Source organism: Choristoneura fumiferana, chromosome 21 (genome assembly GCF_025370935.1).
Source record: "Choristoneura fumiferana chromosome 21, NRCan_CFum_1, whole genome shotgun sequence".
NCBI classification, from domain to species: domain Eukaryota; kingdom Metazoa; phylum Arthropoda; class Insecta; order Lepidoptera; family Tortricidae; genus Choristoneura; species Choristoneura fumiferana.
Window position 1 is genome coordinate 13,470,540 of NC_133492.1, and position 21,450 is coordinate 13,491,989.

The window sequence follows — 21,450 nt, forward strand, 5'->3', positions numbered from 1 at the left end:
TGTATATTTTGATATTGCCATGATTTGCGAAACTCCGGAATTTCAAATAAAACTGCTGAAGTTGACGTGTTGGTGCTGAAGTACCCGGTACCTTTCCGAGAAATGCGATGGGAAATGATTATTCAATACATTATTTTGTACTGTATAACGTAGGTACTCTAGCCCATACTATGTTTCCTGTAGCTTGGGCGTAAAAGGTGCCACATTGATTTCCCTTCCAACTATCACACGGAACCAAAATCTACGCTCCTGTCACCGGCCGAGTGCGGACCGAATTCCATTTTATATCCCCAATAACTTACGTTATTCCCATAACCAATAACGCACCTGAGCCGTCGATATCTTTGTGACATAATGTTTTAGTACTAACGGCGGACAGTGCATTCGTATTATTAGATCACAGTGTGAGAAGAAATGAAAGAATTGCCATTTCATTACATTCACGTCCATTAGCAACACGGAAGGACAAATCGCAAGAAGTTTGATCACGCTAGATTTAGCATCGCTATTGTTTCTACTTTTCATAAGAATTTAATCATCACACACAAACATCACGCCTATATTCCCAAATGGGGTAGGCAGAGCACACGAAACGTTACCTCTTCGGAGCCACTTTTAGTAATTTTAGGTTTGAAGTTTGACAAATACGGTACAATAGTGAAAGTGAAGTCATGATCTGCTTAAACGGTATACCTAACCTACCTAAACCTATATACTTAGTCGCCTCTCGAGCATCAACTTTTTCAATAATACTTACCGTAACGTTAATGACGAAATAAGTCCGCAAAATGAATACTGAGCCATGTGCAGTGGTTTTATTGCAGAGTTTAGTATTTGCACCGTTTGAGGTAAAAGCTCCCATAGGGTCCAAGTGAAATATTTAACGAAGGGATTCGTAAAATAAATTTTTCGCGCCTGGTAAAAATGACTGGTGACTAGAGAAGGCAGGCAGATAATTTTGCGCCAACGTATGAGCCTGGTCATTCAACGCAGAAACGCTGGCTGTCCCCTGGGTATATGCCGTCGACTAACATTATAAAAGATATTCATCATCATCATCATCATCATCATCAGCCTATGTTCGTCCACTGCTGGACATAGGCCTCTTCCATGGCACGCCACTGAGCACGATCCTCGGCTACTCTCATCCAGCTCTTGCCAAAGAAAGATATTACTGATTTCAAATGTTCATAAGTGCTTTGATTACATTACTTTACGTTTGTTATATAAACGCCAGTATCCTGTCCTTTTGATACAACAAGTGCGAAAGTTTGTGAGGATTTAAAGAAACACATAGGCTACCTACCTACTTTTAATTTCGATTTTACCATAAAATAACTTATTATCTTACGCTAAGTTTAGCTACGAGAGATAAAATTTGGCGACGAATATGAAAGCCACGATGTAAGTTTTAGAAATCCCCATGGGTAATAAAATCCCTGAATTTCAATCTAGCTACCAAATAATTACATTATTAGAATCTACAAAATGCGTCAACAGTTTTGGCGTGAAACAAAAATTAAGGATCCATTTCTATTATCACATAACAATCTTTGCTTGATTTATGATTCAGATAATAGATACCTATAAACTAGTTTTCAAATACTTATTGCAGATTGTACCGGGAATTTCAACGTATTTTATTACATACACGCATACATTGCACTGCGGATTCCCTGGTTGAACAAAGAAAAACGGTAAAAGTTAAGGTAAAAGGATTTGAGCTGTAGTTCCCACGTGAGCCCAATGCGGATCAAGAACCTCACAGACACCCTTGAATAACTTTGCAAGTATATTCATGCTTTTTTCTTTTACTAATTGATTAATTTCGCACATAAATTACAAACCTTCCGCTCTTAAAAAAAAGTATAACATATGAAACCTAATTGTTTGATATTGCTTTTTTTTTTCAATCTTCGCTCGCTTATCTTCTTTATAATGCTTAAATAAACGAATTGTAGGCTACCACGGCTTTTTAATATATCTTGTAAAACTATGATTTTATCTGAAACATCTGGAGGCATTATGTGGACTATGTACAACACCTGCCCTTGTCTGGTGATATGTATCACTCGGTGTTGGTCATAGTGGTCTGGGTTCACCTCTAAATCTCGAGACCGCAATAAGATATAATATTTAAAACGAGATCAGATTCCAACAAATTTTATAGAAAAAGACTTGCTATATAACGTTTTTCTTGATTTCCGTTAACTTTGAGAGATGGCTCACTGGTATTAAAAAAAAATGGCTTACTCTTTATTTGAGAACTGTTTATAAAATGAATTTTTCCACGGTTTTAAAATAATAAAGTTGGTGGAAATCGAGTAACTACGGACACCCCCCGGTACTGACTAAAATAACGACTAGGTATAATATTGCATCTCAAAACTTTTTAGCAATATTAGAACTGTGTTGCAAGACTTGCCGTTTTTTACATGGTTAAGTTAATATTTTTGATGGGATAATGATTACAGCCGTTGTTTTAACAACCCCTTGGCCCTTTAGGGCAAATTATAAAATTCACAAACTTGACGAGTGACATTGACGTGATACAAAATATAGGTAAACATCAAATTAGCTCACTTTTGTTAAATTTTTTATGCTAAATAACAAAGTGTTATTAGGAAAAAAAAAGCGTCGTTAAGTTTTTTTTTCCTTGGGATGTTGTAGTCTTTGAGGGAAGTGGACGCACTACGAAAGTTAACTTATGTACGTCGGCGGCCGATCGTAAAATCCGCCAGATCACGAAATTCCTAGGCATATCGTGAAATGGCGCCATTTCATGATATGCCCAAAAGTTGGCCAGGCATATCACGATGTGCCTGAGAAACAATACGGCAGATCGATTAGAGCAACGCATTCGTCGATGTTCCTAGCTCTATACCGGGCACATCGTGATATGCCAAAAAAAAATACGACGAGCGAAGCGAGAAGTGGTTAGTATGAATTGTGACCACAACGCACGAGCCGAGCGAGCGAAGCGAGTGAGCCGCGGCAGCGGCCGGCAAAGTGCCAGAACCGATATGGCGGCGTTTCATGATATGCCTAGGTATTTCATGATCTGCTTAAACGTTACTAGGAAAATCGTTAATCGGTGAGTTTTGAACGATCGGCCGCCGACATATAGATATTTTTGACGTCTTGGTAACGTACGTACATATATTTATGCCCTTGACTGAACAACATTTATATTTTCTAATCCTTTCTACTAATATTATAAATGTGAAAGTTTGTGAGTGAGTGAGTATGTTTGTTACTTCTTCACGCTGAAACGGCTGGACGGATTTGGATGAAATTTGGCAAAAAGTTAGTTTATAACCTGGATTAAAACAAAGGATACTTTTTTTCCGATATTCCCACGGGATAGGGATAAAATCTCTAAATACCAGTTTTAGCCCGCTGGGCTTAGAGTCACGACACGTTACTCTAAGCGACACGTTACTTTACCCTCCATTAAAAAGCTTGGCTGCCGATAACACTGTAGATGTCACCTAGCTTATAGTTTATTCAAATAAAACCTGAACTTCATGTATCTAATGAATAAATAAAATGCTAGACAGAAAAAAAAACCGGCCGAGTGCAATTCGGACTCGCGTACGAAGGGTTCCGCAGCATTTTTTATTACAACATTAGACATTAACTAAAAAAACTCATTTTTTGTATGGGAGCCCCCCTCTAATATTTATTCTATTTTAATTTAATTATTTATCTTAAAAGTGAATATACGACTTAATATTCTATGAATTTTTCAAGCGTCTACCTTTTGCCGTTATTAATATCGAGCAAAAAACGGCAAAATAATCACGTTTGTTGTATGAGAGCCCTCTTTGAATATTTATTTTATTCTGTTTTTAGTATTCGTTGCTATAGCGGCAACAGAAATACACAACCATAATGTCTTAGCGCTTTTCAACTTCATAAGGAGATATTCAAAGAGCCTTGTAGATATCACAGAGGGCCGAAGAACTGGCAACTTTCTCCAATAAAGAATTATCTTAGTTATTCGAGAGGGAGTCAAATTAGGACATCTACTAATATATTTCGGATTCATTTTAAAACTTCTGGTATACCTAAATGACGGAAGTTTGCCCGTCCCTTGCTCCTTATTTCACATCGCATTGGGCCGCTATCCAGCTGCAACAAACGAAAACTTACGAATAACCCGTACTCGTACAGCCAGAGTGAACGGGCTCTCCGACAACCGTTAGCCTTATCGGACCAAATTTACATAATACCTACAACCCAGCCACCGCCTGATATTGCTGCCGTCGAGATTATCGCGTATAAGCCGTCTTCGCCAGCGATGAGACGGAACGTCATAAATTAATAACAATAGCTATATATAGAGTGGTAAGCTTAGTACCTTGCATAATTTGCGTGCCGTGATATAGTTTGGTATCATTTCAGCCTCAGATCCTTTACTGATGCGTCCGCGGTAGATGACTAAAACATTACTTTCAGCGATAGACGCTTTTACAGTAGGTACCTATTTTTTTACATAAATCAAATCCGTAATTGACCACTATCTTACCTAATGAAGAGTTCAAATTCAACTTTTTTTTGCATATATTAGACAATTATTATCAATTCTAACTAAATCAGATCACATTCATAGATATTGGTTGAAATCAGTAGACCTAGATTTAGCTTATGAATTTGCTGATGTAAAATCTCCGTAATATATACAAAAATTAAACCTTATCATCAAAACAACTAGTTTTGAAATATAAAAAAATATAAACTTTTTTGACATCTATAAGTTCAGCAGTGACGATTTTCCATCAAAGCCTACTTTATTCATTTGAGGGTTGAATTTCAAAATACCCTTTCTTCGAACGAAGTAACCTAAAACAGAAGTGCAAATGCCGATAAAGAATTTTGTTATTACAATAACTACCAGCAGAATCGCTACGATCCTTGCAAATCGCTTTCTATGCAACGATGCATAATAAAATAGGTAATTCACCATCAGACGGGCTGTTTTATTCCTGTTTTACTGGTATAACTAACGGGCTATTTGCATCCGTATGTTTGCGCAGACGATTATATCCGCACCATTATCCCACTTCAGCCGTGTGCTGCAGTTTTCTGCTTTACCGGAACGATTTATGGTTATTCGAGTATTAGTAAAGATGGCGGATGCCCTGGAAGATGATTTTTTTAAACTTAGCGCTTTGAAGTTGTAAGAAATCTGGGGATGTTAATCATTTCAGTTTAAATATATGGTAGTCGTATGTTTGGCTATAGTTACCTACCTACCTTTTTGAAAAACTTAAGTGGAGCTCCTCTTGTATCAAGTAGTAGCGCAACTATGTATATAACCAAGTATCTAATCTTACTATGACAAAAACCGGCCAAGAGCATGTCGGACACGCCCAAGATAGGGTTCCGTAGCCATTACGAAAAAATCAAGTAATATTTTTCTAAGGATTTCGTATTGTGTACGGAATCTTCCAAGTTTAAGTATATTTTATTTACTCTGACACTACTACTAATTCTCAAGCAATTTTAGCGGCTATATTTTTCCTTGTAAATGTGATATACTTACTACCATTATGTTTTTTTTCAAATTTTTCTACCTAATAGTTTAGATTTTATAGGGGGGGGGGCTCGATTTTAATGAAAATTTGCACTTTCATGTTGAATATTTGGCAATTATTTTGAATATTTCGATTTTTCGATTCAGTGATCTCACTGAAAAATCGTCCTGGCGACCCCGTTAGTCCAGAAAAAAAAATCACCCCCACTATATATTACCCCTTTGTCGGCGTGACTGATATGTGACGGTCTCTGAGCTTAGCCGCGGACAGACAGACAGACAGACAGACAGACATGGCGAAAGTATAAGGGTTCCTAGTTGACCACGGAACCCTAAAAAACCGGCTATTTAATTGCGAGTTGTACTCGTGTACAGTGAGTTCTGTACAGATTTGAAGTTGTATGTGAAAACTTACAACAGACAAATATGAATCCACCCTAGATACCTTGAATTTCAAAATCTTACAGTATTATTTATTTACTGAAATTACACAGTGTGATGGTAAAACCAAAGTACATAAAAAATAGCAAACAGCAACAAGCAGTAACAAGCAGTAGTAATTAATAAATCATTAATGAACAGAGGCCTTTCATCCATCATCACATGAAACCTCAAACATTCGTCACGTTCACGTACCGACGCTCATCTGCTTGTAAGCCCGTATTCACGCAAGCAAGACGCAGGTCAGCGCTAGGAGCCACACACGCTTTCATCTATTACAGAGCTAGAACAAGCGTGAAGAAGCGTCAGGACCTAATTAAGTTAGGAAATAATTTGGCCTTTACCAGTGCTGGTTATGTAAGATGTTTAATTAATACTGATTATCAGATTTACAGACCCATACCACACCATAGCCGCAACAACAAGGACATAATTCAAGTTATAGTGCCACTTCATCATTGAAGGTTGGCAGTCAGCTCCCTTATTCTCGTCCTGTCCATAATCAGCTTAAATAGCTGTTCTACTGTTTTGAAGCCGGCATTACATTTTGAACCCCGGCTCGCACATCTGAGTTTTTCGAAATTCATGTGCGGAATTACATCCACGAGCTTTGCGGTGAAGGAAAACATCGTTGATGCAATCCGCACTGCCATTTTGCCCATCATAATATTATTATACTGAGTTGCAAAAAATCTGCCCACCAAATGTATGCAGTACTGAATAGCTAATTTTATTTTGTTCTTAAGCCGGGCCAAATTTTGTGCCGCTGAGTATAGTTTCTAGTTTTAAGGGAATCTGCATAGGAACGTGTTATTTTTCGGTACGATAGTAAGGCACTCTTCGTGCGGGACTAAGACTCACGCGTGGCTGGTTTTATGATTTACGGTGGGGATTTTTACTCTACGTTTTACATTCGTACAAAATTTTTAAATGTTTGTTTGGGTAAAAACGTTTAAACGTTAGAATAAAGCACTGTAGATTAAACCATGAACCTGTATCAAGAAGAGGAATATCAATGTCGGCGGCCCATCGTAAAATCCGCCAAATCACGATAGTCAAGGCATATCGTCAAATGGCGCCATTTCTTGAATTGGCTAAGTGACATCCGCCATATGGTTCAAAACTCACCGTTTAACGATTTGCCTACTGACGTTTAGGCAGATCCTGAAATTCCTAGGCATATCATGAAACGCCGCCATATCGGTTCTAGCACAGCCGGCCGTTTCGCTCGTCGTACCTAATTTTTTCTTTTTTTCGGCATATCACGATTTGCCCGGTATAGAGCTAGGAATATCGACGAATGCGTTGCTCTAATCGATCTGCCGTATTGTTTCTCAGGCACATCGTGATATGCCTGGCCAACATTTAGGTATATCATGAAATGGCGCCATTTCATAATATGCCTTCATAGGAATTTCATGATCTGGCGGATTTTACGATCGGCCGCCGACATAAATAAGGGAAAATGAAGATTGAATGCTTTTATTCTTGCTGTTATCTTGCATTTATATTTTAACCAGCCGCGTTATTTTCAAAAAACGAGCTAGCGGAGCCACTCTTCTAAGTAAAGTACTTCGTACTACCTACCTGTACTAGTACGTAGTTCTGATATAATAAATACGGCTGTAAAAATTACGTGCCTAAGTTAAAAAACTTGTCTGAAATAAACTACGTAACTTTAAAATCTAAAGGCAATTTCAACGAAAAATAACAAATTAAAAGTAATTGTGCACGTCTATTATTAATTCTAAATAACTCAGCAAACAACTTCCTCCGCAGTAAAATTGAAAAGGTAAGATTAGTCAAAACTTTTACTACAACATAATAATTCATAACCTCGATAAGTTTTGAAATAACGAACCTTCTGCAATTGACGAAAAAAAAGTAATATTAGTGTGTTAAAATACTTTATAACTCAAATAACTTCTTACACAGCGTGTAGTAAAAACATACTTTAAAATGAGTAATTAGTACAGTACGCTATGTATTGCCATAAAAAATCTGTGGGGTAGATTTGTGGGGTATGGTACTTTGATAGTTCATAAAGAGTATGCCAATTGATTGGTGGTTTTAAATAGACTATTTTGCTATTACAAGCCTGGATTTCTTATGATTAAGGGTGTAAATTTCAGCAGCTACGAGTAGGTACACTACGCGATACCTAGATCACAGAGCACTTATAACGGGAGCTGTCCTTAACTTATCTTTGCAATACATTCTTTTCTAGCTTTTTTCGTGGGGAGCGAGGTATACACGTAAATCACACGTCTATAAGTACTCACATCAAAGTTTGTTAAGTATGTATGAATTATGATCCCGACGAATATCAACACAAATCTGTCACACAAATGCGAAATGCGTACGAAATTCAACATTTTCTTTTAGCAATGCGATGATTACTTATCACATTTAAGTAAATAGTCGTGGTAGTATTAGTGGTTTGACCTAATTGCGTCATTACTCCATATTTAATAGAGTAATTATATCGTTGACAACACATAACTCTTCTACTCTCTTGAGAAGTTGACGCTCGAAAACGTAGGCGTAGCTGTTGTCAAACGCGACCGACAAATGTTATGTACTCGTAGAATATTTTATTATACTATGTAACAGAATTATCTGCCTCTTAAGCAAAGGATCCTGAGTTCCAGCAAGGCTCATCTCTGAATTTTTCGCAATTTTTGTGAAAATTACCTTTGAAGTTTACTATGATCTTTTTGGAGAAAGCTATCACGAATCAAACCTAAAATTCAACGGCGTGTGTGGAGTTCTCAATTCACATCGACACGAGTGGGAACTAAGTAAAATAACACGATCATATTTAGTTATTAAATAAAAAATGATATCCGGAAGAGATTGCGAAAATGAAATAAACTTAGTACCTATTCTATTAATAAACAAACAGCTTGATTACAATTCGTAAATTTAACTAAAAAAAAAAACTTTTTTTTTAGATTTTCAATTTTCACGAAAATTGAGAAACATATTTGTATTTTTAAATTATTAAAGAGTGTTCTTAACAAGCCGGTTTCGGTTTTTTTTTCCGAATGTTGGGCCGAAGTTCGTATTCGGTTCAAACCACATTCGGTCCATCTCTAAAAAGGACATTAGTTTAATAAAGAATATTTTTATTGTAGTTAAACCCTTTCATACTGTACACTCTTGTGCTTAGTGATATCTAGGCTAGTGCCCCCAAAATTCTCGTCAGTCCGTCAGTTTGATCATTGGAAAATTTAGGACATGTAATTTTCCTTTTGTCGCTGAAAATGATGAAGATATGGGCAGTGTAAAAGTTCCTTAATTGTGACGTCGGCCGGCCGTGTGACACTTTTGAGCACGGCGTGACGCCACGGTCCCCAACTCCCGAACTTTAACGCGTTTCAACTTTGTAATTTTGTGTTTGATTGCCAAAAGAAAAATACGTGTCCAGATTTTTTGGTAATTTAACTGACAGACTAAATAGAATAATATTTTTTTACCCAGGAAACTACCCAAGACGTGCAAAAGCCAGAGATGATATTTATATTTACACCCGTTTGCTACGAGTATCTCCTGTCATAAGTGGCCAGTGCCTTAAACTGACTCGTACAAAAAGCGCCATGATCTAATAGCTGCGGCCTCTGTTCGCAGTAACGGTGGCCATTACTCAAAGAGGGTTCTAAGAGGCTGGGCCACCTGAGCCAGACCCGCAATCTTTCCTGCAATGCAGTATAAAGACACATAACCATCACTCAAGATTATGAGTACATATATACGTTGGCTGAATTTCTGTGTTTGATAACTTTTTGTATAAAGTGTGCAAGAGCAACGTGGCAGATTTAGAAGGATGCCTCAATAATAACAATCTAATGAAGAAGTTAACCATTTTAACTGTCGTTGATTGTTCGAAAAATGGAACTATTTAATAATGCTGTTGTGTGTTATTAAAAATTGTTTAGTTGCATTTTATTTTTGTTTGAACTTTGATCTGTTATAAATCCAATGATATCACTATCATTGTTACTTAAATTTTTTTATAAATATTTAATATAATCCCACTTGATATTATAATACTACAGTTTATTGATTTGAGCATTCAATCATTGTCATCACAGAAAGTACAAAGTCCGGAAATGAGGGGTGTTTAAATGATTATTTTTGCTCGCATAGCATCGCGCTTGGTTTTGGAACCTACCTACCTAGTAAAAAAATATCCCTTTTAATTTCACCATTTTATCCGTGTCTTAAATCAAATCATACAAGTACAAAATAAAATACAAATTTGGCTTGGGTGTACGAGTATATTGATCATGAGTACAAAGCGATAGAACAAATTTTGGAAAAACATAAGGTTCTTTACCTACACGTAGAATAGCATAAATAGCTGTTGATAGTTTTAGCAGATTTGACAATAAACATCTTGCGGTTAAAAAATAACCGAAATAATTATATATTTCTTTAACTGCTTTATTTTTACACTAGCCGCTAATACAGCTATTATTGACGATACTTGACATTATAAAGTGAATCGTCGATGAGTCGAAATGTCAGCAAGTTCCTAACACCCTGTACTTTGTTTAGAAGAGGCGTTACCGACAGTGTAGTAGACGCTTTAATGTAATTTATTTAAGTGGTCACCGCGTTTTAAAATCCATGACTTGTTGGAGCTAGGGTTGACACAGGGATTACATTTAATTTTCAAATCTGTGTTCAAATCTGCCAAAAATGTGTTCACATTTAGTATTTTATTTCATTCCAATGAAAATATTTCAAAGCTAAAGTATTTTTTTTATTACATACTAGTATTAATTTTAGATATTTAAACGTTAAATGCATAAAAATATCTATTGTACTCGTAATAAAATAGAGTTGAACTCGTTTTGGTTTAAGTTTTGCCACTAGCATGGAAGCCAGTTGTTTCCATGTAAATCGTTAGAACATCCATGAGAACGCTAGGTAAATTTTGAGGACACAGTCAGCTACCCATCATTCAGTAGCAGCGATTCCATACCGCATGCGGATACTTCGGAGGCACAGAAACAGTACCCGATTTTCCCGGTTCCTCTACGCATGAGCTGCGCGCCGCATCGCGTGAGGCAGTGTGTGGTGCACCATCTTCCTGAACGTACTACTTTGATGATGATGTTCCGAAAAGATCAAACCTAGTCGGACCGTTTTCTGACTTAAAAAGCGTGAATTAATCCATGTTAATTATTAGATTGGCTACGTCAGCCATGTGTTGGGCTAAACAAAACATCTCAGCCCTTATGCAATACGCAGACTCAAGGTCAGTAGCCAAAAACGGCTAGGTATTATTATTAGTTTATTTTATGTCTCACGAGAACTTAAGTAATTTTACTATGGTATCATCGCCCATTATTAGTCCATTTTATTTTAACATACAATATATAATCCTTTGATTATATACAACATAATCTTTGAAAATTATATAAAAAATAAAAAATAAAAATTTCTTCATCGTGATAACCCTGAATACCCGTAATTTAAACATAAAAATTTAGAAACCTAAGAAAATGTTCAAAAGAGTCACTGTCTTTTCACTGCAGTGCTTCGCTGTGTGTTCCTACAACATGGATACCCCAACCTTTAAAAACGTGTTCAAAATAATCAAATTTAATTTCTCCCTGATGGGTATTCCGTCAAACAAATCAATGCTGACTCTCAAATTTTTTTTCTTAGTTTCTTCGGTTGTGTTAATGTTAGTCGAAGAAGTATCGTTTTTTGTGAAAAAAATGGCACCAGAAAACTTTCTCGAATTGACCATTTTGGCGCCTTGCATTTGCGTCGGTTTGCTTTCGGTTTTGAAAATAATTCCAGTTGCTTTGCATAGAAGCACAGTCTTCGATTTGGCTGACGAACTTAACAGCCTTAGCACTAAAATACTTATTGATCCTAAGAAAAACAATGGTATTAAACGCGATATTATGATGTTACGCAAACTCATTAAATATTATTTCATCTTAAATCTGCTCCTGATTTCGGTTTATAACTTCTCGACTCCTTTTTACATTTTGTACCACTATATCATGACTAGAGAAGAAATATTCTTCTTGCCGTATGCGGTCGTGGTACCCTTTTCTACGGAAACATGGTTGAATTGGTTTATCGTTTACTTACATTCTATATTCTGTGGTAAGTAGGTACGATACAGCTTAAAATGGAAATATAGAAAAAAATGGAATTCAAGAGCTGAATTCGCTATTCAGTCTTTTTAATGTTATTTAAAAGACGTTCTGTAAAATTGACTAGCAAATATACGGTATAGTACAAATATTTTTATATGGTATAGTGACAAAAGTTAAGTGGTTTCAGGTTGGTATCGCGGTGATGGAGACAGATTCATGCATGATGAATATAATGCTCATGTCATACCGAATTATGAATGTTTTTATGTACCTTATTGTTTAAGTATGTACATACTTATGTATTTATTTGGAAATATATTTATACATTGTACATTTTCCATAGTACAAGTATCAATAGCCCTACGATCTTTTTGTTATTTTTTTCTTTGTTTATGGTGTCAAGCATAGAACAAATAAAAAGAGGAATAGAAATGTCTCGCCAGCTTAAAAACATGGCCACATGAACCACAAAAAGCGATAATATGTTGATTTTCCTCGCTCAGTCCATAACAAACTGCTCAAAAAATTAATTATTGCATAGACGGTGGTTCAAAAAGACTTAAATTTCATTAGTAAGTACTGTAATCTACTAAAACTAATGTGAAAGCGAAAAAACGAGCGCCCACTGACAGCGAGAGAAGCCTAAAACTGGCAACATCGCTTGTAGAAGGAAATGCATACGACAAAATTTCTATTCCGATCAATTTTTGTTCTTTAGGGCCAAATAATCTAATTTAATACGCATTTTTAATCCTGGCCACCTATTTTTTTTCTAGGTTTTATTTGCGTCTTATTCTTCACTACTGTCGACGGACTGTACTTCATTTTGACGTCGTACTTATGCAGCTTGTTTGCGGTACTCAGCAAAGATACACAGGAGTTAAGCAATATTAATGACAATGCATTGAACGAAATAGTTAAAAGGCACCGACATGTTCTAAAGTAAGATAATTACAATATTGAGTTTTGGTTAGTTGTGACTTTCATGCGGTTTCACCCCCTTTACTTATTCAATACAAATATTGCTCGCGTTAATCATTAGAGATTTTGCAAAATTCCTGTGAGATTTCCCCAAAAATTACATATATCGTGGCATTAACGTTGCATAAAAAAAAAATAGTTTATTAGCATGTGCCGTTTGATTAAATAAATTAAAAAAAAAAAAAAAAAAAACACTACTGCCTTATTTTGTGTCATTAAAACTACCAGACATACACACACACACTTAGAAACTGTGCATTTATTTTGTTGGTAGGATTAGAAACAAATCATAAACAAGTTATGTACAACAAAATAAACGGTTTAGTGGACGTCGAAGAAGACAGTTATCAATTTCTTTTCAAAAATATTCGAAATATTAGGTACATTAATATTTAAATTAGATCGGATTTCCTAACTTACGAGCGCTGCCTTTTAAGTTCTGTCGTTTGCAAAACTTCCGTGATTATTAAAAAAAAAACCAGTATCATCTTAAAATATTTGAATTTAGAATTCGAAAACAAAAGAACGACTCGAGATCGGCCGAACCGTTTCAGTACACCGTCGGTTCAAAGTTGACAAGTAATTTGTAAAAAAATGGAAATTTGGAAGGAAAATTTTCGTGCGATCATTTTTTCCAACTTCAAAAGGGGTTTAACGCGTCTTCAGTGCTTTGAACAGCTGACTACGGTTTTTAATAATAAAGCACCATGCATCCGGAATGTCGAACGCTGGTATTTAAAACTTCTACGTACGTTTCTCTAGTCTTAGTGATAGACACCGTGAAGGCCGATCAAAAACAGCCGTAACCCAGGAAAACATTGATGCTGTACGACAACTGATCGTCGAAGATCGCCATGCATGATAGCGTGAGATAGAAGCTTCATTAAGAATTTAGGGACCAGTGTTCAAAATATTTTGCATGATCATTTAGGCGTAAAAGACGATCTCACGCTGAATACCACATTTACTTAGTGAAGACCAAAAAATGGCTCGCGTTAGATGATGTCGCAAAACTCTGTGGCAATTCAACCGAGGAGACTCTAAACACATTTATGACATTATCAGTGGTGACGAATCTTGGATATATATGTGCCTACGATCCGGATTCTAAACAGCAGTCGACTGTTTGGGTGTTCCAAGATGAGCCAAAACCGACCAAAGTAATACGCTCACGGAGCACTTCGAAAAAAATGTCGCCACTTTTGTAGCGAAAAATGGCCACGTTGCCACCATCGTGCTCGAAGACCGTAAAACAGAGTACCGGACGCCTGAAGAAGCGGTTGAGGCATACAAAACGGCCATATTGGAGACCCCGACTTCGGACTGGAATAAATGTTTCGAAAACTGGTTCGATCGAATGAAAATATTACATATCACGGTGATTACTTTGAAAAACAATAAATACCATTTAACTCTTAAATTGTCCTTAGTTTTTCTAAACGACACAACTTAAAAGGCAACCCTCTTAAACTCCTCCCAAACTGATATACTAATTTAAGACTAATCTTTGATTATATTTTTTTAATTAATTATATAAAAATGAATCCCTATTTCCCTTGGTCACGGCATCACGCGTGAACGGCTGGACCGATTTCGCTAATTCTTTTTAAGGGTTCCGGAGCCAAAATGGCAAATACGGAACCCTTATAGTTTCGCCATGTCTGTCTGTTTGTCTGTCTGTCCGTCCGCGGCTTTGCTCAGGGACTATCAATGCTAGAAAGCTGTAATTTTGCACGGATATATATGTAAACTATGCCGACAAAATGGCGTAATAAAAAATAAAAAAAATTTTTTAGGGTACTTGCCATAGACGTAAAGTGGGGGAGATTTTTTTTTCTTATCCAACCCTATAGTGAGGGGTATCTTAGGATAGGTATTTTAAAAAGGGTAGGAGTTTGCAAAGACGATTTTTCGATTTAGTGATTTGTTTGCGAAATATTCAACTTTAAAGTGCAAATTTTCATTAAAATCGAGCGTCCCCCCCTCTAAAATCTAAACCGGTGGGTGGAAAAATTAAAAAAAATCAGGATGGTAGTAAGTACTTATATCAAACTTACAAGGAAAACTATAACGTCTAAGTTTGCTTGAGAATTATTAGTAGATTAAGAGTAAATATCAGCCTAAGGTATAAAATATACCTAAACTTGGAATGTTCCGTACAAAATACGAAATCCTTAGAAAAATATTACTTACTTTTTTCGTAATGGTTACGGAACCCTATTTCGGGCGTGTCCGACACGCTCTTGGCTTATTTTTTTATTGTGTTTGTTATTGTCAGGAAAAGGTTCTTATAAAAGAAGATTTAGAAAATTTTTATGCTAGCTAGTGCCAAATATTTATGAAATTGTAAATTGTTAAGTAAAAATTATATTTGGTTGTAAAGATCAAAAGTATTATAGCAACTAGCTATTGCCCGCGACTCCGTCTGCGTATAATTCGTTTATCGCTATTCCGCGGGAATTATGTAACTATGTATTTTTCCGGGATAAACAATATCCTTTTCCCTCCCCGGGACTCAAACTATCTATATACGAATTTCATCTAAATCAGTACAGCTGTTTAGACGTGTTGAGATAACAAACAAACAGACTTAGAAACTTTCGCATTTCAATATTAGTGGGATACAAATAGTAAACAAAAACCTATTTAAACCAATTTTTTGCAGGTTGGCGGAAGATTTGGAACTTATTTTCACATTACCTAATTTTTTTAACGTAATGGTGGGCGCAGTGGAAATATGCGTTCTTGGTTTGACTTTGATGGTATAAAAAATGACATTCTCCAGTTGTGTTTGTTGTTGTTCTATGTCGTATTATAATCAATACCTACATTGATTTCGAACAATTGAGTTTAGAGGCTCAAGCAAAATAAAACGTAAAGATAAAGTTCAACAAAAGACAAAGTGTGGTTAAACTATGTCTCACCGTATACAAATTGCACGCACACAAGTGCAACCTAAATTGGCTAGGCGTAGTTTCTTGACCCACTTCATTTATATGCAGTATTGTCTTTACTCTTTATTTGGCTTGAGTACTTTTGTATAATTTAATTAAAAGGAAACCGTAGTGGATACGTTTTTTTTATATCCTAACACATTCACGACCACATATCGCTAAGCACTACGCTTTTAACCAGTAGCTGCGTTTTTCTATTTGTAGCGAAAACTGCCTACGAATAGAGAAGCCGACAGTCAGATTCTTGGCACTGAATGTGTCAACTTCCGCATTGTGTGTCTTACCTTCTTTCAGCCACTCGTTTCTGTCAAGAGCATGCTTCTGCCACTTAATTGTTATGTGTCCAAGTCATCTTGCCATCACCTCTTTTGGTCTCAGCTAAAATGACTACCCCCTGGAACACAATGGGTCGCCATTCGGTAGACATAAGTGGCCCACAGTCTCTTTTAAGTTTAGCAGCCTTCGCACCCATATCTGCATCGCAGGTTTTTAAACGCTATTTCATGTTTTCAACGCGATCGCTTCTAAGAACACCCAAAATACGACGCACAATGGAGTCCGTTGGCAAATCTTGAGCCTTGACTTTAAATTGGTTAAATTTTCAGATTGGTGATTGGGGCGATATTCCCGGTTGTCTTTTATTTCTCTCATCGGTTCTGCTCCAGATTTTTATGATAAGTGTTTTTGGGGAAAAATTAATCACCGAGGTACCTACTTACTTATGTATGTTACTACAACTATTAGGTAGCTACAGGTAGCTAGGTATTTACCTATGAAATTGCTACCAAATATTTAAGTCAAGTAGTTAATTTTGAAATTGCATTTTTCGATATTGCGTTGATTTTTATTTATTGTTTATTGTTATTTTTAGAGTACGAAAATCAGCGACTCAGCATATCTGTGCAAATGGTACGAAATGAATTCAAGATCCAAAAATACTATTCTGTTGTTGATGATAAGGTAAAGTTTAAATTTGAAAATATAAGATAATTTTCACTTTTTTTTTCTTGCGATGAATGCACATTTTCGCATTCATAATATGAGTAAGTTTTTTAAATAAGACAATAAATGATATAGGCGAATTTTCGAAGGCTAATTGTCGAAGGTGAATTGAGGAAGGCGAATTTGTTTCAGTAGGTGTAAATATTTTTGCTAAGTTACAAATACTTACCTTTTTTCCAGGGCACAAAAACCACAACGACTGAGTGCGAATAAATTTTCTGTAATTTGCTTGAAAGGATTTTGTAAAGTATGTACCTAATATTTAATTGCGACATTAGTCATATCGATTTGTATTCTTAATCCAACTGATATAGTCAAACCAGACTCAGTACCAAATCAAAAATGTGAATTATTTGTGTCATATGATTTTGTAATTTATTTTTATGACGTAAAGTTACTTTTTTTTATCGGCTCGTAATTAGCACAATATATATTTGAGGCTTTGACACTAAATCCGACGATTTGTCATAGAGTGTCATGCATAGTTCAAAGTCTAACTGATTAATATACACCGTGGCCCAAAAACACGTTGACAAAGAATTTTTGGAAAATGTTTTTATTGCTTACACAAATCTTACAGAAAAAACAAACAATTCACTTCAAAGTATCCGCCTTTAGCTTTGATACACATATGCAAACTTTTGTCAAAATTATCGACGATATACCGCAGCTCTTCCACAGATATTGTTTGCACACTCTTTGGCGAGCGTTGCTTTCAGGACTTCTACACTTTGGTGTTTATTGCACAGGTCCTTGCTTCTAAAATTGACCACAAACTATAATCCATTGGATTTAGATCAGGCGAGTAGGGTGGCCACTCCTTTGAGCTTATGAATCCGGATAAATTGTCTTTACACTACTGATGCACTCTGCGGGCTCAGTGAGATGGGGCAGAGTTCTGTTGGAATATCCACGGCTTGTTGTCAAAATGTCGTTGACTCCAAGGAAGAAGTACGACTTCAAGAATATCTGTTTTGTATATTTCCGGGTTTTGGCGGTGAGGAATAAATGCGGCCGCTCCAGGACGAGTAGAAGAATCAATTCTGTCATTTTGGTGATTATGGGCCTGTTCAATGGAAAAAAGTTTTTCATCTGAAAAAACAATATTTTCCCATTTTTCAGTAGTGGCACGCTGTTTGACACGACATCTGTCAAGGCGAATTTTTTTATCTTTATCTTCAAGGAGCTGTGCATTACGCAGTTTGTACGCTCTCAGTTTGAGGTCATTAGCGACAACACGTTGCACCGTCGAACGACTTACACCCAGCTCCCGATCCATTTTTCGCACTTTGTTTCGTGGATTACGGTCAAGCCGTTTCTTGACAATGTTCCGGAGCATGGGAGTCCTAACAGTCCTCTTTCTGGACGGTCTGCGGCATGCCCGAGCTCATTGTACCGCATAATAGTCTTGGAAACTAATTGACGACTGACACTTAGCGACCAACTATCTCACACTGTCGTTTTCCGGCGTTGTATAAGGAAATTATTGCTTTTCGTTGAGAAGACATGACAAACATAAATAATAATAAAATAATTTTAAGAAGTTACCGTAAAACAAATGAATTCATAACGCGTTCTATTTTCAAAATTTTTACTTTTTAATTTTGTCAACGTATTTTTTGACCACAAAATATCACAAGCATACATTTTTGAGATTTTAGCTCATTATGTGATGAAAAGCTCGGGACTTTTTTTATTCATTTAATTTGATTCGATCGTAACACATTTTACTGTATTAATTCTTTACGCTTTGAGTGATACCTCTCTAACACATCTTCTATTCGTATAATTATGATTTAAACAAAATTTTGCTAACGTCGTGCAGTTATTTTGTCTGTACGCTTCTGTACGTAATATCATAGACCAAATATAATATAAATAAAATATTATATTTGGTCTATGGTAATATATCTTGTATTTTGTTTCAGATAATAAGTAACTCGTGGTCTTATTTTACTATTCTTCGCACCGTTTACTACAAGGAATAATAAATACTTAGTACTTTCTTTACTTGAGCACGTAATAGTATTGTATAATCGCTTATTTGTAGAGTTATAGTATTTTGATTGCATAGCGTACCAACCCTTACGTATGTATTACGTGTATAAGTTTCTTGATTATCAACCTATTCACGAATTACAGATATCAGTAATCTAATCGCAGTTTGATTAATACTTAGAATAATCCATAGGAAGCTTAGCTTACTCTTTGTTCCTAGAGATCGATCGGAATTTCCTTTTATAACTAGGTGATTATTGACATGTAGATCACAGAAAGAGATCATCCATACTAATATTATAAATGCGAAAGTGTGTTTGTATGTTTGTGTGTTTGTCCGTCTTTCACGCCGTAACGGAGCGACGGATTGACGTGATTTTTGGCATAAAGATAGTTTATGAGCCCGAGAGTGACATAGGCTACTTTATATCACGGAAAACTGCACAGTTCCCGAAGGAACAGCGCGCGATAACCGAATAACACGCGGGCGGAGCCGCGGGCAAAAGCTAGTAAAAATATAAGTTCATCACGAGCCATCAACACAAGATGTCAAGGTAATTATTACTCGTTGTTAGTGTGATAAGTCCTAATTGTGGTAGAAGTTTAAAGCATAATAAAAATGCAAGTTGTAAAATATGAGATATTTCCATCAGTTCATCCTTGCAATCCATTATTTTTGCGTCCAACTACGAGCTGTCTCAGTCGCTACGTTACATGTTTTGTAGTATAAAGTCATCATCCAATGTAAGAAACCTAATTAGATTAGAGGCTAGAGTCCAAAGAGCAGTGGCTATAAACAGTACAAAATATTAAGGTCTCCTAGCTATTGAAAAATAAACAAATAAGTTAGTGTAGGTGACGTCATCATTTTTATCATCAGCTGGAAGACGTTCAGTTGCGGCCCACTGCTGGGCACTAGTTTTATTTCAAAATAAGAGGCCTGGGCTGTAGTTTCCACTTGAATGAAGATCACTTGCTCCTTTAAAAGAGCAAAAACTGAGAGGCTTTCACCAATAAGCTACTACTGGGCTACATGCGAACCCGAATAAACGGGAAGTCCGTTTATTAGGTACCTAAATAAAAATAAAAAATAACTTCAGTCTTTATCTAGATTTTGAATGTAAAAATTTCAATAGCAAGATTATCTGTAAGACGTAGATTATTATTATTATTTATTAGTTTATATAACTAAGATGTGATACGCGAAATATTTTATCTGTCACGCAATTTTTTGTCATTTTAGTAGGTACTCTAAAAAATACAGAGAACACAATGCAGGTACGCTTTATCTTATCGCACTTTGATTAATTATCCAAATGTTTCAAGGGGATTTAAGAATTTAGTAATCAATGCAATTTCATTTGTTATATATCTAGAACGTTCTCGGAGAATAATTAAGACACTGGATGGTTTGAATTCGATTCCATATAGAATGGGTCGAGTGTTTGTGTGAGATGCAACCTCTAGTGACACGCTGTCCCCTTCCCATCTACATGGAATCTGCAACAGAGCTGGTGCAGCATCTGAAAAAGCGAAGGTATACTACGACTTTGTCCCGTTCGGGGTCCTAGTCCACGGGGTCTTCGTCGCTTTGCAGCTTTGTACGGAAATAACAAAGAGGTTACAGAGGACTAGCATCCCCTCCTCCTTTACTTTAAGTTTATAATAGTAACAAGTGAATAGCTCTAATTTATGTGTTAGTTACTATTTTCTGTATTACGCTTTGCTAAAAAACATCATTTGTGATTAATTTTTGTTTGTAGTGTGTAGTGTTTTTTATTATTGTAGTTGTTTGTAGTTTGTATTTTTGTGTAACTTTTCATCACTACTAAGTATCACCTAAAAATATATTCAAAAATTGAAAAAAATAGTACTATGTTTGAATCTTTTGGCATATCTATAATATAAAAGTGAACCGCCAGAACGGGAAAAAAACGAGACAGAGCAGGATGGCGCTCTACAACACCATTTTGACACTTTTCTCCCAAACAACGAATTATTTTTCTGGAATTCTAAAGCAATTCGATTCTTTGATCTTGGGAATTGCGAAAAACTTGAGAAAATATGATATTGGGTGTGTACATTTTGTATATTAAGCAAAATAAAATCACAAGTTCGATTTTCGAGCCAAAAACGAGCAATCTATTATCTATGCCAGTGTTGCCATTCAGGGAAAAATAAATCTATTCATTATCCTGCATTGCAGTTTGTAAAGCTCTTTAACCCATTCATTGCCGCGCGCCAGCAGGGCTACTACGAAACTCGAAGTTCGTGTCGTGCGGTCCCTCTAACACTTATACTATTTAATACGAGAGCGAGAGGGTCGGTACGATACGAACTTCGAGTTTCGAGTTTCATAGTAGCCGTGCAGATTATGTAAGTACTTTGCTGCGATGCCGACGCTTCTGCA

The 21,450-nt window shown here is 36.1% G+C and overlaps 1 protein-coding gene across 2 annotated transcripts in view; it reads left to right on the forward strand.

Moving 5' to 3' along the window:
• The first annotated feature begins 11,519 nt into the window (after positions 1–11,519).
• The window catches only part of LOC141439861 (putative odorant receptor 92a), a 22,644-nt gene continuing 12,713 nt past the window's right edge, over positions 11,520–21,450 (forward strand). The window contains exons 1-7 of one of the 2 annotated variants that reach the window (XM_074104275.1): positions 11,520–12,112; positions 12,882–13,047; positions 15,752–15,848; positions 16,646–16,747; positions 16,912–17,000; positions 17,223–17,289; positions 18,971–19,161. In XM_074104275.1, coding sequence (XP_073960376.1) covers positions 11,551–12,112; positions 12,882–13,047; positions 15,752–15,848; positions 16,646–16,747; positions 16,912–17,000; positions 17,223–17,289; positions 18,971–19,030 — 1,143 coding nt within the window. In that variant the 5' untranslated portion in view covers positions 11,520–11,550 and the 3' untranslated portion in view covers positions 19,031–19,161. Of the gene's footprint in view, positions 12,113–12,881; positions 13,048–15,751; positions 15,849–16,645; positions 16,748–16,911; positions 17,001–17,222; positions 17,290–18,970; positions 19,162–21,450 lie in introns of those variants that run through there. The other variant, XM_074104276.1, reaches the window with a different exon arrangement.